The following is a 16,305-nucleotide window of genomic DNA, read 5'->3' on the forward strand; positions in this document are numbered from 1 at the left end:
CATAGACCACACCCACCCAAAATTGCCTTTTACTATAATTTCTTCATTTCTACACCGATTCACTTCAAATTGATACTGAACCTCTCTTATGACAATACGGTCAATCTCAACTATGCATGGCCCCATTACCAACCCTGGGGCCCCGCCCACATAGACCACACCCACCCAAAATTGCCTTTTACTATAATTTCTTCTTTTCTACACCGATTCACTTCAAATTGATACTGAACTTCTCTTATGACAATATGGTCAATCTAAACTATGCATGGCACAATTACCAACCCTGGGGCGCCCTGCCCACATATGTCACACCCACCCAAAATTGCCTTTTACTATAACTTCTTCATTTCTACACCAATTCACTTCTAATTGATGATGAACTTCTCTTATGACAATACGGTCAATCTCAGCTATGCATGGCCCCATTACCAACCCTGGGGCACACCTAGGTCAAACATTCGGCGTGGGGATACGCGTCGGCCTCTGCCGCGCCATTTCTAGTTAGGATTAAGTTTATCAATTAATTTAAGATTTTCATAGGTGATATATATTCTAATTTGAACTCTCGATTACCCAATATTTCATCTATGAAATTTTTCACATATTCAAAATTTTCAGGTTTGAAAACTGTTTTCTTAATTATATGAGATATGTTAACAAAATGTTTGTTAAGTTCATTAGCCACAAGCTGTCTCCCACAAACATTAACATTGTTTATGTTCAATGTAGAAGGTAATATTGCTCTTTGATTTTCACTATCATTTGATATGCTTTTGATAGATCGCCTCAATTGTTGAATATCTTTCTTTATTGAAAAAGCTCTATTATTTTTCTAATTATGGAATTGCATTTGTTTCTCCATATTTTATACTGATTAAAGTTGTTGCAAGCCTTAAATGTATCCCTGTTTAATCTAGCCTGTTTTATTTCATCTGAATACCATCCAGGCTGATGTATGCGCTTAACACACTTACTTTTAATTGGCGCATGCTGGGATAATACTGTATTTAATATATTGTATACAATCGTTAGGGCCAAATTCGGATCATTGGTAGTTTCTATAATATTCATATCATATTGACCTAGATCTTGTAAAAACAGTGTTTCATCAAAATGTTTAAACGATCTATAAGTTATTTGTCCATGTTCAGATATAGACTTACTTTTAAGTTTACAAAGGAGTGTACACGTGATTGGATAGTGGTCACTGAGGCCTATTACTGGAACGTTAACTTCGGATACGCAAGATATTGATGGTGTGTATACATGATCAATTATTTTTGATGACGTTTTTGTTACATTGGTTGGATATTGAACCAGTTGTGTGAGTCCGAAATCAAGTACAGTTTTTGCCCATTTTGTATTATTAAATTTATTAGGTGAAGAAAATTCAATGTTAAAATTGCCAATAGCTGACCAATTCATATTAGATGATTCTGCAAATTCCATTTGTTTCTCAAATGAATCTATCCAAGAATGGGGCCTGTTTGGGGCACGGTAGATAAAGTATAGAAGATGCGATTTATTATTTTCGATAGCTACCTGTAGCCAAATAGTCTCAATGTCCGATGATTCTAGATCAAAGCGACGGACATATCTTATGTTCTTTTTGAGATATATAATGATTCCTCTACCAGCCTTTTATGACCTGTCTTTAAGTTCAAAAACGAAGTCGTTAATTAATAGATCTGCATCATTAATTGAACCTGTTAAAAACGTTTCACTCAAACCAAATATATCAATTGACCCTGGCTCTCCCATTATAAGTTTGAGTTCATCTAACTTTGAAAGAATGTGTTGACTATTCAAACTTGCTAAATGAATACCTTGTTTGCTGAAAGTAAAAACGTTTTTATGAATCAAAAATTTATCCTTGAAATCATTATTCGTTTTGAGAGGAGGCATTTTCGATAAATCTACGTTTTTGCTAACATTTAGAAACTGGTATGAATCATAATTGCAATTACAATACAACGTACATGTATTTTTAGAAAACAAAAATAGTGTCAGGTTGAATATTATAGTCACAAATTATTTTGTTGCATTCAGTACATATATTGTTAAGTTTAAGAAATGGGATTTCATGAGTAAATAAGTCAGAGTTGATATGTCCGTAAGTGTTTTCCTACCATAATCTGTGATTTCGGCAATCTTCTGCCGAGAGGTTTGCTAAACCGCAACGTCTGCACGGTGACCATCGTCCACATAGCTAAAAGTTTCTATTACCAAACAGGCGACCGTTGGTCTGGAAACGGTCTCTAATGCCATATGTCGCTCCTGTCCATGGTGGTCGAGAGTAACGTGTAGTGGCGACTCTGTGTGTTAATTCTCTCGCGGACGTATGTTTGGACTTCACAATTGGAGTTACCGTGTTGATTGTCGAAACCAGTTTACTCGAGCCTTTTGGACACAGGTGTATACCGTCTTTGAAGTTAAACGGACGAATTGTGGTTTTATCAGCGTAAATGAACGAATGGTAGCAGTCAATGAGAACAGCACCCGTTTCCATACACAATTTCTTTATTTCTACATTTAACGGCCCGATGTCCGTGTCCGTTCGCGGGCAGAGAGTGCATAAATATACAGCGCACTGGTGACGTAGAGCCTTAAATGTTGAGCGAAGCGTTTCATACACACTGCGTGATGTTCCGGAAGCTGCATCATTATTCCGACATAAATTACTATTTTTGTGTATTTTGATATATCGTCAGTCAAAAGACGAGTGTAAATGTCTCTCGATTTTTTACCGGGAACATATGTATTTCTTATATTCAAATTTCGGTCACAGGGAGACCTTTTAAAATACGGAAAACAATTTGTTCGTTCATTTATACAAAATAGCATTCTTTTGTAATTATACCTGTTTCAAAAAGGGTTAACTTATTTTTATAAATAGTGGTATGATGCCACACCTTTCGTTTGACGTCTTCACTACATGTAGCTATTATTTACATCAATCTGACCAAAGTTACCGGGTAATCGCTAGTACGACGCGTTATGGATTAAATGAGCCTTGATCTGAGAAAACCGGACTTAATGCATGTGCGTAAAGTGTCGTCCCAGATTAGCCTGTGCAGTCCGCACAGACAAATCAGGGACGACTCTTTCCGCCTAAACGTGAGTTTGAGTAAGGAGGGACTTCCTTGAAACTAAAACTACTATTCAAGCGGAACGTGTCGTCCCTGATTAGCCTGTGCGGACTGCAAATGCTAATCTGGGACGACACTTTACGCACATGAATTATGCCCAGTTTTCTCAGAGCGCAACTCAAATTATCGCTGCAATGTTTATTCCGTTGGATATGCATTTTAATTATTTTTTTCCTTTCAATATTAATTTGGTAGAACTGAATGTCATAACATGCACTGTGCCAATAATTATGTATACTATGAATATTCTTACGTGATACAGACAGACGGACAGACTTGGTTGATCAAAATCAGAGAAGTCTCTTTCGCCATGATTTGTGAACATATGTTTTCACAATCATCAATGTCCTTTCGACTGGAGAAAACAAGTTGGTCAAATTCCACTGTAAATATAATAAAGATAATGAAACGATGGTTTAAAAAATGGTTGCAAACAGTTAATTGAAATTAAAATTGTACAGGTATGATGTTATGTTTTGTAATATAATTCCTATTATAAGACAAGGAAACCATTATTGTATAGCGGAGAGAAAAGCTCCGGAATAGACTGCGTAAAATGCACTATCTGGTCTTATATGTTCTGGAACTGTGCGGGCCGCATATGTGTTAACACCTATTTTCGAACGGCGCATCACATATTGGAACTACTTTCTTTGACCGTACGTTTTTCAACACTTTCAATACACATATCCCGGATGCGGTAGACTTTGGAAAAAAGAATAATGTATTCAAATGTACACACAGCGCTGACCCGTTTAAAAAGATAATAACGGTTGATTAGTGTTTTACCACCAGTTCAGTGTCATTTTCCCAAACGTTTGAACATTAAGTAATTGTATATCATTCTTACAATCCGAGAGAAAGTGCCGACAGTCGGGTGGACATGACGTCAGTTCGAAGTTGTTCTCGATGTATTGGAAACGACTCGTGCTGCACGTGCATGTCGTGCAGGTAAGCAGTAACAGATATAGTTTTGTGACACTGAAACAGACATGAGGTTACCGGCATCATACATAAATTGATTCAAATGTTTATCAATAATCATCGTCTATTATCATAGCAACGTTAACTCTTTCAGTGCTGGAACTGAATTTTGAAGGCCTTTGCAATCAGTTTGCATCCAGATGAAAACAAAATGAAGAAAATGCTTATTTTAGAAATTCAGCAGACGACATTTTAGCAGACAACAAATTTCCTAGCATGCAGAGGGTTAACGAAAAAATCGACAAAAAATCACTATAACCTCTTCGTCCTCTTCCTCATCACCACCATCATGGTCATTGCATCGTCATCATTATCAGAACAGAATTAACACCAACACCATCAATATCAACAGTAGAAACGGTAATAATAATAATAATAATAATAATAATACTAAAACTACTACTACTACTACTACTACTACTACTACTACTACTACTACTACTACTACTACTACTTCTTCTACTACTACTACTACTACTACTACTACTACTACTACTACTACTACTACTACTACTACAACAACTACTACTACTACTACTACTACTACTACTACTTCTACTACTACTACTACTTCTACTACTACTACTACTACTACTACTACTACTACTACTACTACTAATAATAATAATAATAATAATAATAAGAAGAAGAAGAATAATAATTATAACAATAATAATAATAACAACAATAATACTACTAATAATAATAATAACAGCAACAACAACAACCACAACAACAACCACAACAACAAAATAGTATTACCTTTTCATTTGCATTATTGCTTTTCCGAAGCAATGTTTTAATTAAGATGGTGAGAAGTAAAATGACTTCACCCCTTTTTTCGCCAGTGCCTTAAATACACAACAGTTACTATAAAACAAGGAGTGTGATTTAAGATTGTTTAGCCGTTCTTGAAAATCCTGGTTTAGTTTATTTGGGCGGTTGTTTTCCAAGTCGCGTCCGTGATAGACCGCCTGTAATTTAAGTTTGAAGATAACTTCAGTAAAGTTAGGTAAGACTAATACCAAACCCTCGAGGAAGGTCTTTGTTTTTAACCCTTTGCATGCTGGGAAATTTGTCGTCTGCTAAAATGTCGTCTGCTGAATTTCTAAAATTAGCATTTTCTTCGATTTTTTTCCAAAGAATACTATCAGAATAGCAAACAGTTTGGATCCTGATGAGACGCCACGTTCTGTGGTGTCTCATCTTGATCCAAACTGTTTGCAAAGGCCTTCAAAATTCTGTTCCAGCACTGAAAGAGTTAAGATAAAACAAGGGTCACATACGTACTTAAGCGTACGGTGCCACTATCAGATACACATTACCGATTCTTATGCATATCATTAAGGGGCATTATCGGGTCATTTCGACAGTAATTTTCATCTTAATATATTCAATCAATTCATATTCCATCTGTTGAAGTTTATATGCATATAGTAAATATATTATATTGATACAGTCTTTAAGACACGCATTTGCTCGATAATGCCTCCAGGGGTTGCTAGGGCAGACATGATAAAAAAAGACACATTGCATTGAGTTTTATTTTTATTTTCGATATGGGAATTAACATCTTCGACATGATACACTATTATGTTGGTTGAACGGAGCGCTCTGTTTTCGGATTTTAATTTGTGCGCACTCCGACCACCGTACTGTTATAAACATCTGCTTTTTTTAATTCGGTACGACATTCCCGGATGTTTAATCAAATGTTGTATTTCTGTTCCAAAAACAACAACAAGTAAATGCTTGATGAAAAGCATTAAAAGTCGTCGTAATATATCTTCAAATGAAGTATATTTGATACTCATATGATCCCCCAATTCGACAGGAAAAAACTCGATCAAAAATTCGTATTGAGTCTCGTAAGTTAATTATTATGTGTTCATATATTTGTGCACAAAAAATATATTGCAATACTTACACATCATACATTAGTCAACAACGTTGATTATATTCAAGAAATATTCAAATTGCATTCAAGAACATACTTTAATCGATTAAATTTTCTACCAGATGCATAAATATATCAACATAAGGTTGGACTTCAAATACGTTGTCAGTGCGGACATAATTTTTTATTTTAATTGACAGTCAAAATCCACTCCATAAAAAGTTATTAGCCTGACAATTGCTCTTGTCTGTCTTCCATTTATCTCATAATTGAAAACTGTACGTGAGTGTTGTTTTTCTCATCCGTAGAGGACGTCTGGACACTGCATCGAGAAAAAGTTATAAAAAAACTCTCTTTTCTATTCAAATATTAGGATAAGGGGATGAACTTCTTATCAAAATGTATTATGGCTTCCGTTTTGTTGCAGTTCTAGGTGTTTTTGACACTCATTCCACTCTTTCACAAACAATTCAATGGACAAATTGTAAAAATTCAACAATCTAGCGCTCATTTGTTTGCAGACCTATGGGGATTATGTGGACTATGTACACATGCTCAAATTGGTTGAAATGTGACCGGTGTTCGAGTCACTGGACTAATAAAGTTGGTCTCTTTCGTCCGTCAAGGGACTAAAGCAGGGCGCACTAGTTGTGAAGGTTGTCTTCCTTGGCCCTACTGGGCAACAATTAAGTAGTTAAAACAGTTTGTGGTACTTAAAAGGAAGGTCCGTAGCATTATTCAGAGGTTCCCTACATTATTTATAAGACTAAAGCCTGTGGGCTTTAATACCAGTCTTACTTCATGGGTCAACAGTTTTATAATGACTTAAATACAGAAATCCTCAACCCATACTACCGGTACTAATTGCTTTCATTATTGGTAAAAGAATCATCTAGAGGTCATCTACCAAGCTGGTTCATATAACGTCGTGTTCTGAGAAAATTGGGCAAAATGCATGTGCGTAAAGTGTCGTCCCAGATTAGCCTGTGCAGTCCGCACAGGCTAATCAGGGACGACACTTTCCGCTTATTGGTATTTTTCGTTTAAAGGAAGTCCATTTTGACCGAAAATTTAGTTTAAGCGGAAAGTGTCGTCCCTGATTAGCCTGTGCGGACTGCACAGGCTAATCAGGGACGACACTGTCAGCTTAATTGGTATTGTTCGTTTAAATGAAGTCCCTTTTCACCGAAAATCTAGTGTAAGCGGAAAGTGTCGTTCTTGATTATCCTTTGCGGACTGCACAGGCTAATCTGGGACGACACTTTACGCACATGCATTATGCTCAGTTTTCTCAGAACAAGACACATATAATGTCCCTTGGGTCAAAGCTGACCACGCACCAGAAGTCAAAACTTGAATATAAACATTCGGTAAAATAATGTTTACACATAGATGTAATATTGGAATGAACATGTATCGTCACTAAGTGGCCTTCTGCTAAGTTTGTTCAAACAATGCTAATAAGGTCAAAATTATCCACACCCGAGTTGTGATGTAAATTGTTTAATATAGGCTTACATAGCGAGATACATTCATAATATGGGCCTTTCGTCAAAAGTATCCCCAAACCAGAGGTTTAAATTATTATTCGATGAACTGTAAATTCTCAGGTGAATACATGTACATGTATAAGTATCTCCAGGGTCCACTGGTGTTTGAGATATCTCACATTGAATTGGTTGACGGAGTTTTTTGGTACTTTGTTATTTAGATAGATAGATAGATAGATAGATAGATAGATAGATAGATAGATAGATAGATATATAGATAGATCGATATGCTCGCATACTAGATAGATAGATAGATCAAGCTAGATAGATCGCTAGCTAGATAGATAAGATAGATCGATCGATAGCTAGATCTATAGATAGAATAGATAGACTCGATCATCGATCGCTCAGATAGCTACTCGCTAGATAGATTCGAGATAGATAGCAAGATAAGATCGCTAGATAGATAGCACATCGCTCGCTAGATAGATAGATAGATAGATAGATAGATAGATAGATAGATAGATAGATAGATAGATAGATAGATAGATAGATAGATAGATAGATAGATAGATAGATAGATAGATAGATAGATAGATAGATAGATAGATAGATAGATAGATAGCTAGATAGATAGATCGATAGATAGATAGATAGATAGATAGATAGATAGATAGATAGATAGATAGATAGATAGATAGATAGATAGATAGATAGATAGATAGATAGATAGATAGATAGATAGATAGATAGATAGATAGATAGATAGATAGATAGATAGATAGATAGATAGATAGATAGATAGATAGATAGATAGATAGATAGATAGATAGATAGATAGATAGATAGATAGATAGATAGATAGATAGATAGATAGATAGATTTATTTCGGCATAGGAAGCATATACACATTTCACAACATAGCATAGAATAAAATAATAAGCAATTATTAAAAACTATATCATGTACAATAAACTATGCCATGCTCACCAAACCAAGGATAACACAAAAAAGAGCAAGCCCTTATTTCCATTGTGGTCCTTTTCTCAAGCGATTGTAAAATAACAGTACTATATTTGCTGTTTCAACAATACGCAGACGTGAATATTTCCAAGACCGAAACCAGTAGGTCAAACGTGACAGTCGTTCTTAAACAAGGTGTTTTGTCACATCACTCCACTTAACACTTTGTTCCAAAGTATGCATTACGTTGACGAGATGTCGCCTGCATGGACCTGATGGAAGGTCTAAGGTCAATCAAACCACAATATTAAGGGGACTGTCTGCAATTTCATTTTTTTCAAGAATGAACACGAATTTAAAATAACGAACACTGTATAAATGGTTCACCAAGCGAGATGGTAAGCTCGAACACAAAACATGTCGGTTAGTCAAAGATCAGTTTAAGAAATTAAACACCATACTTTTTTAAATATGAAAGGTCTCTTCATTTGTAAAGAATGGATAATATGAGCACATGCAATCGATTTAAAACGACACGCATACGCAAATTGCGTATCACACCATAAATCAAACTGGCCACGAAGGAATTCGTACAATAATTATTTGCGTGTCTTGTCGGTTTGCACTACATTCGGCGTGACACATTGTCTTCAAGTTTGTAATTTCTCCTAATTAGATGCATACTTATCGAAAACGAGTACCTGATAAATGTTAATCGAGTAGAGATTGCGGAAAAATTCTCTGTTTTGCCGGCAAAAAATTGAACAGCGAACAAAACAAAAACATCATTTTCATACATAACTCACATCATGGTAACATGCTGACAAAAGGGGATTGTTTAACACCCGATTACTGTCATTACGGCACTTATTTATAACAAATGTTATATAAGGTTCTGTAAAATACTTGCGATAGTTTCAAACAAGTATGTCCTGTTTAAGTGTTAAGAGTCTTTTTCTTCAAGTATTTATGCTGCTGATATCGGCCGGTACAAATCATTCTGATTGCTTGCTGTGTTTTATGGCATTATTAATAGCTTACGATGTAATGATTGTTGACGTGTTTTCAACTCTTTGTGAAGGTTAAGTGTAATTCTTTCTTTGCATTATCTATGATTGGTCAACAAACAGAAATAAAGTCACTCCAGAAACCTTATCAGGAGCTTTATTCTTTTCCGATAGTCTTTTATCTAAAGCGAATGATCAATAGCGCATGACAATACATGATACAATACGATGGTTAATTTAAAAATATAAAAACTGAAGCCATAGATATGGAATGGTCAATACCATTTAGGGTATAAACCACGTCAAATGCGTGCACCGCATACTTAACCCATTTATGCCTAGTGGACTCTCTTATCCGTCTAAATTGGATCAATTTAATTCTAAAATTAGGGATGTCTAGTATATGTATTTTTATATTTAGAATATATTTTACAGAAATTCCTTTAAGCAAACAGCGCATACACTGATGAGACGCGTCTTGTTGCTTTCTGTTTAACATTTACAGAATTTTGGTATTTCCATGATTCGAAAAATCAGCAATCAGCTTTAAATATTGCATGAATTATGATTGGTCAAGAGTGAGCCAGCTACACATCCCGGAAAAATCTAGTGATAAATACAATGGACATACAGTGGATATGTGTTTTGACAAATCCTAGTGTCAGATTTATTAATTGTGTTGAAAGTAGAGTGCGACAGCTTGTTCTTTTATATTTTTTTTAATGTTTTTCTGACTTAAACATGCAATACTAATTGACGTTGACATATCGACCGAGCCTCGTTACTTTTTTCGTTCACGTCCAGACATTCATGTGTTCATACAAATAACATTAATAACGCCATAAGCAGCAGCGCTTTGTACGTGAGAATATATGTCGCAATATTAGTAGCTACACGTAATATGATAAATTGTATAACGAAACACTTTTTTTCCAAACCAAAATAAGCCAAATTCATCACAGCGGGTCTACCATTGAGACCACGGTTACACAGTGTCACGTGCAAAATACTTAAAAAGCCTTAAATTGCAATATATTTTTTTCTTTCACTCGAGCATTTGAACGGAATCAGTGGGAAAATATTGAGTAAACTATGTCGATGTCTGTTTTCAACGATCATGCGATGTTATCCAAAACCATAGCATGTCCAAACGCACAGCTATACGTAGCACTTTAAACTAGACACATGATTTAACACAATATTTATTGTGATCAACATTTTTGCCACCTATAATCTTGGAAGTCTAATAATTATCTTAAAAATTACATCATTATAAACAGAACATAAATGGCGTTTTATAAAAGTAATATTCACGCCGAAGTTCCATCCGTTGCCATCTATGGCTTGATTACGGTTCCTGCAATCAAGCGTAAATTTACGACAGTTACAATCATACCAGTATACGAAGATGAGAACCAACGACAATAAGTGCGCTCTTTCTGTGAAAATATTGTGTAATTGCATTATATTAATTTGTAAAGTTTAGCCGCTGATTTATATTTAAATCATCATTTAACATCAGACAGACAGACTGACATACAATTTTAACATCAAGTCGGATTTGTTATAAACGACTTTGGAAACAGAAACATATTCGCAACGTTTGAACGCGTAAATCAGGTCTCTTAATACATGTATTAATAAAGATTGGATTGGATTGAAAATAACCATGAATATTCAAAACAAATCTGAATAACTTTTTTCAGTATTGTGATATGTTTGATACTTTATTTGAATTAATGTTTCTGTTTCTGTTACTTGATGTGTTTCTTGGCAGTCTGCAATAAAGCTGTGTGTTTTAACACTAAGTCCTAAAGTCCTAAAACATTTCCGTAAATGTTATGTAACCTATTTGTATTAGAATATGTCTGACCGGTCGCATATTCAAACAAAAACAATAGCTGAGGCAATAGGATTTTTAATATATTCGATTTAGCAGATTTAACGACGGTTGCCGATCAATGTCTACTAAATATGGAATTATAAATTAAATGTAAAGGAAAAAGCAAAGTAAGAACTGGCCACAATACAGTTTGTCATACAACCTTTCAATTGATTATCTGGACTATATGGCTTACATTAAGGCTTTGTTGAAAGCACACAATCCAATCATAATGTTCGAGCAGGTAAAATTGCTTCGTCTTTTATAATGAACAATTGTCTTAAACCCAAAATTAAATCATTACAAAGAAAACGCAGATTTTTTTTATATTGTGTATTCAATGATTGGCAATCAAGGCGACCCCGTAGCTTTCTCGCCCTTGTCATCGTAATAATAAGGCAGACGCTCTCTGAGATGACGTTGTCTTCCATCGAGGTGGTTAGGCGGCGGACATAGCGGAGATATTCCGGATATACAGTTCTCTGTTCTCCAGACAGGTGCTGTAATTACACAGGTATATATTATATTGTTCAAATTTACATCCATGACTTAAGTCTCACTGAATTTTATGACAATGGTGTGTAAGACGCTCATATGCGGTTCCACTTGCTTTCATTTACCCTAAATTGCACGTGTGTTCATTAACAGTATTGTTCAATCAACATTTTATTATATGGTATTAAGTAATTTACTAGTATTTGTGCGGATATAAGATGAACTGTTCAGATATGTCTAAAATTCCGTGTTTTAATCAATATTTCCGCATTTGACGTAGTAGAAAGTAAAAAAATACATAAAGCCTTTGCACTCTGCCCTGTAGGTCGCTTACATCGTCGTAAATCAATATTTACAACTGACGGACGGTGGCCGCTTATGCTCGGTCGCGTGCTTTTGACGCGCAGTACATTTTTTTCTGATATGATTTTACCGATTTTTTTTTATTCGCCACTTTAAAAATATTGGAGCCACTTTTAAAAGTTTAGCACCATTAGCGACAGTGGCGATCGACAGCGAAACCCCTGAAGCCTTAACTTGTTAGTTAGGGTAAAATTTCATGGCAGTAGGCTTATCGCCGATTGGTTTTCTAACTTTAGCACATTTGTTTGAAACTTTTCTAGTTTAACAATATAGATAAGTTCGAAATCAGTTAACATACTGTAAATCATTTCCAATACAAACTACTATGTACCTAATATTATCGGTTGCAAAATACACGATGTTATAGTCATAAGTATAAATAAACATTAAGGCCACAACAAATTGATGATGTGTTCTACGGACTTTAGCCAACCAGAAATTGAGCGAGCGAGCGAAATAAAAATAAATTGACTTTTATTCCATTTTTTTAAATCGCAGGCGAGCGAAAAGCGAAAATTCAAAAAAACAAATATTGTTTATATTGATTGATACTATATTTTAACAAGCACATATATTGGTCTAATTTGAGTGCAAAATAGACTAGTATACATTCTAGTATAATGACTAGTAATAATATATATATTTATAACAATAGCAGTACAACAATATTTTTTTAATTAAATCAATTTAAACAAGCAAATTTGTTGAATTGATATCCCCCTCCAATATACTTCTTGACACAAAAGTTTTCTGGACGGATGGACAACGCCAACGTGCATCTTTCTCTTATCCATATTTATACCCAAGTTTCAATGAAATCCGCCAAATCACCAAGATATGGCTCCGGGCACAAAAAAGCATTATCTTAGGATACAAAGGGCCATAACTCCGTTATTAGCAGATGGTGTACGATGCCATTTGGCGTGCATCATCCTCTTATCCATATATATACTCATACCAAGTTTCAATGAAATCCGCCAAATAACGGGGGATAAAAAACAACATATTTTTCCAAGCAAGAAACAACCATCGCTAGAATCAGCGTAAATCTCAAGGCAAAACAAATAAAATCTGTAGAAATAAAAGTAAAACTGGTAAAGACTAAACACTTATATTTTAAAAGTTAAAGCATTTGTTGTTTAATCCAATCCATGATTTTTCATTTTCAATCACAACATGTAAACACTAATACATCATAGACATATGAACATAATTTTGCTTTGGTGTCATTTTCAAACCAAAACAAAGTAGGAATGGTTGAAGGCCTGAATGAGTTGACTTTTTGCTTTTTAACAAACTTCTTCGCGCCCCAAGTTTTTGCCTCTTTTCAAGAATGTCGACAAGACACACAAATTGGTCTGACTATGAAATATTTTAAATACAAATTTGCAACATATGCATCGTTGTCATCTAACAAACTGTCAGGAGTTCCAAAGATGATGCATCCCGATGCAGATGCTGCTGTTAGGAACAAAGCACGGAAATTATCAGTAATGCGATGATTGATTGCAACCAACGGCGGAAAAATTACGTTTCCATTAACATTTTTCGCGGACACAACGAGGCAGACGGACGCCGCCATAAACCAATCAATATTGGAAAGCGTTATAATAATATATATAGCATTCGGTACCCCTCGCAGATTATCAATACTTATCCGATGTTCGACGGAAAGGGCCGAGAATGTGCGATTGTCTATATAATAAAATACGTAGACTAAATTAAAGGCCCTATAAAGGTGACGATCCGTAATTGTTTACCGATTTTTAAATATTTTTTTTCATATATTATTTGTAAAGGTTATACAAAAACAATATATATATGCTTTTGGACATTACCATAAAAAATGAGCAATACAACATAAGTTGATCTTGTTTTGAGCTCAAAATACAGTGTACTCCAAGTCAATTGTGTTTACAAACAATCAGTTTATTTACATCGCTGTTTACTTGGGAAAGTGAAAGTGAAAGTGACTCAGGTCACCAAAAATATATCGTTGATTTTCAACTTTTTCCGGTATCGCTCACAAAGTAGGTCTTTTCTAAATGGTTAAAACGTTTTTAGTGATCTAATATGTTACTTTCTGCTGATAAAAAAAGTTGTTTAACATAGAATTACAATTGAATTTTCTTTCGGCTATTTTTAGCATACGTCACCGCTTTAAGGCTACACACCATGTTAGTTGCAAAGTTGTAAACATTTCTTCCAATTATAAAACGGGTATTTCTTCCATAATTCTTGACAACGTTTCACCTAAGCTGGGTTATAAGCATTTTTATGCAAGAGTAACTGAAATCCGGTAAAAACTAGACCAGTTTATATGCACAATAATTGGATTGGTCACCTTTATAGGGCCTTTAAACTAAATCATTGAACGAATATGTGCGGAGCACAAATTGTTGCTGCGGGCGCAAAATAAAAATAAAAATATTTTTATTTCGTTTTACGATTTTTAGGCGAGGGAAATCCATCGAACATTTAATCAATTAAATGTGGCCTCAATGAACAAATTGTTAACGGCCGGTTATAATGTGATAATTTTTACTCTTAGTCTGTGTGGAATTCTTCGCCTGGGTTCCATTTCGAATTCGAAATCTATGTCCACCTGAAAAAAAGCGACACCAGTGTAGTTCATTTGAGTCGTGTTCTGAGAAAACTGGGCATACTGCATGTGCGTAAAGTTTCGTCCCAGATTAGCTTGTGCAGTCCGCACAGGCTAATCAGGGACGACACTTTCCACTTTTATGGTATTTTTAGTTAAAAGGAAGTACCTCCTTACCAAAAATCAAGTTAAAGCGGAAAGTGTCGTCCCTGATTAACCTGTGCGGACTGCACAGGCTAATCAGGGACGACACTTTACGCACATGCATTAAGCCCTGTTTTCTCAGAACACGGCTCATTTAGTAAAAAATAGTTACAAATGGCTAAACAAATACACAGGAATAACAAAAAACAGCTTGAAAAAGTAACATACATACACGGACGCTATATGTGTCCCTGACAATATTCCTACCAATGTCAGCAGTGCCACAAAAGAAACATACATAAATCTTCGAAATTTGAGTCTATAGTGCATTTTTTAAGCTTTTACAAACCAAACAATGGGCATTATAAATAAGTGGTCTATTGTTCATACACTTTGTTAGTGGCACAGTTTTTGACACATTTTGCGAAATGATAGAAATGCATTCCGCACATAATTCTGCAACACCAATGTAAGCTCGTTCACAACTTCATTGACTTTAAGAAAGCTTTCGAACACTTGTGACATAGTGGCGTATGGAATGTTATGAGATTCAACATTGACGAAGGGCTGGTGGAAGTCATTAAAGAAATCTAGCCAGCAGCACCGTACTTCCCAACGGACATCAAAGGTCTTCTTCGGGACACCGATGGACGTCCGTCAGGGATTTCTGCTCTCTCATGTTCAACATTTTCCATGAGCAGATAATGCAGGAGGCTCCATGACCATCACGCCTCTATCTAAGTATTATACAGAGGGTTTCTATAGTTATACTTACATCAATGCAGTCGCCCCCGGCCCCGGGGTTAAAGTACAGTAGAGGCCGCATAATTCCGGCTGCAGCAGGGGCCAAAACAGGAGCAGCTGGAAGTGAAATGGGCACTGCAAAGGGCACTGCAACGGGCACGGCAAGGGGCACGGCAAAGTTGCCTGGGATAACAATGGCAGAGCCCCGTCTACGTCGCGGCGGAACCGTCACACAAAACATTACGTATTTGATCACAAGATCTTTAATCTCATTCAGTGTAGGCATTTTAAACTAGAATTGCAGCGAAATAAAGCGACAGCGCTGTTAAGTCACTGGATTAATATGGAAACAACGTCAATTACGTCATAACGTCGTGTATCTATGACGTACTGTATTCGGATAGTAAAATAAAATCAATTTGACGTTGTTTTTTTACCTTTATAGTTAAAAACATGTTGAAATTAAGTTTATGTTATGATGGATAAAAAGGCTAAATAATACTTTCTCTTAAGAGGGGTCAATTTAATGGGGTGGGATACAGGCGTAACGTGTCACCCCAGATGACCAAAAAGGGTATTCATAAT

At 35.5% G+C, this 16,305-nt stretch overlaps 1 protein-coding gene and 1 long non-coding RNA gene across 2 annotated transcripts; both read right to left on the reverse strand.

Annotated features, from left to right (window-relative positions):
• Window positions 1-3,260: 3,260 nt before the first annotated feature.
• On the reverse strand, window positions 3,261-4,991 carry LOC127880338 (uncharacterized). Its single transcript, XR_008049530.1, has 3 exons — window positions 4,896-4,991; window positions 4,000-4,130; window positions 3,261-3,532 (listed from the first exon to the last, which is right to left on the reverse strand). It is a non-coding gene; the product is annotated as an uncharacterized LOC127880338 (long non-coding RNA).
• Window positions 4,992-11,371: 6,380 nt separating this feature from the next.
• On the reverse strand, window positions 11,372-16,078 carry LOC127879076 (uncharacterized). The gene is made up of 3 exons (XM_052425671.1): window positions 15,752-16,078; window positions 14,776-14,835; window positions 11,372-11,872 (listed from the first exon to the last, which is right to left on the reverse strand). The coding sequence occupies exons 1-3, from the start codon at window positions 16,004-16,006 to the stop codon at window positions 11,600-11,602; spliced, it is 588 nt and encodes a 195-aa protein (XP_052281631.1). The 5' UTR covers window positions 16,007-16,078; the 3' UTR covers window positions 11,372-11,599.
• Between the last annotated feature and the right edge of the window lie 227 nt (window positions 16,079-16,305).

Source organism: Dreissena polymorpha, chromosome 4 (assembly GCF_020536995.1).
Source record: "Dreissena polymorpha isolate Duluth1 chromosome 4, UMN_Dpol_1.0, whole genome shotgun sequence".
Taxonomy (NCBI): domain Eukaryota; kingdom Metazoa; phylum Mollusca; class Bivalvia; order Myida; family Dreissenidae; genus Dreissena; species Dreissena polymorpha.

What these genes read in the sequence shown, in the direction of transcription:
- LOC127879076 (XM_052425671.1), bottom strand. Translation starts at nt 16,006, where the DNA reads ATGCCTACACTGAATGAGATTAAAGATCTTGTGATCAAATACGTAATG. An exon ending in CCGGGGGCGACTGCATTGAT is followed by an intron (nt 14,836 to 15,751) that starts GTAAGTATAACT and finishes GCTTTTTTTCAG; the next exon opens with GTGGACATAGATTTCGAATT. An exon ending in GAATTCCACACAGACTAAGA is followed by an intron (nt 11,873 to 14,775) that starts GTAAAAATTATC and finishes GTGTAATTACAG; the next exon opens with CACCTGTCTGGAGAACAGAG.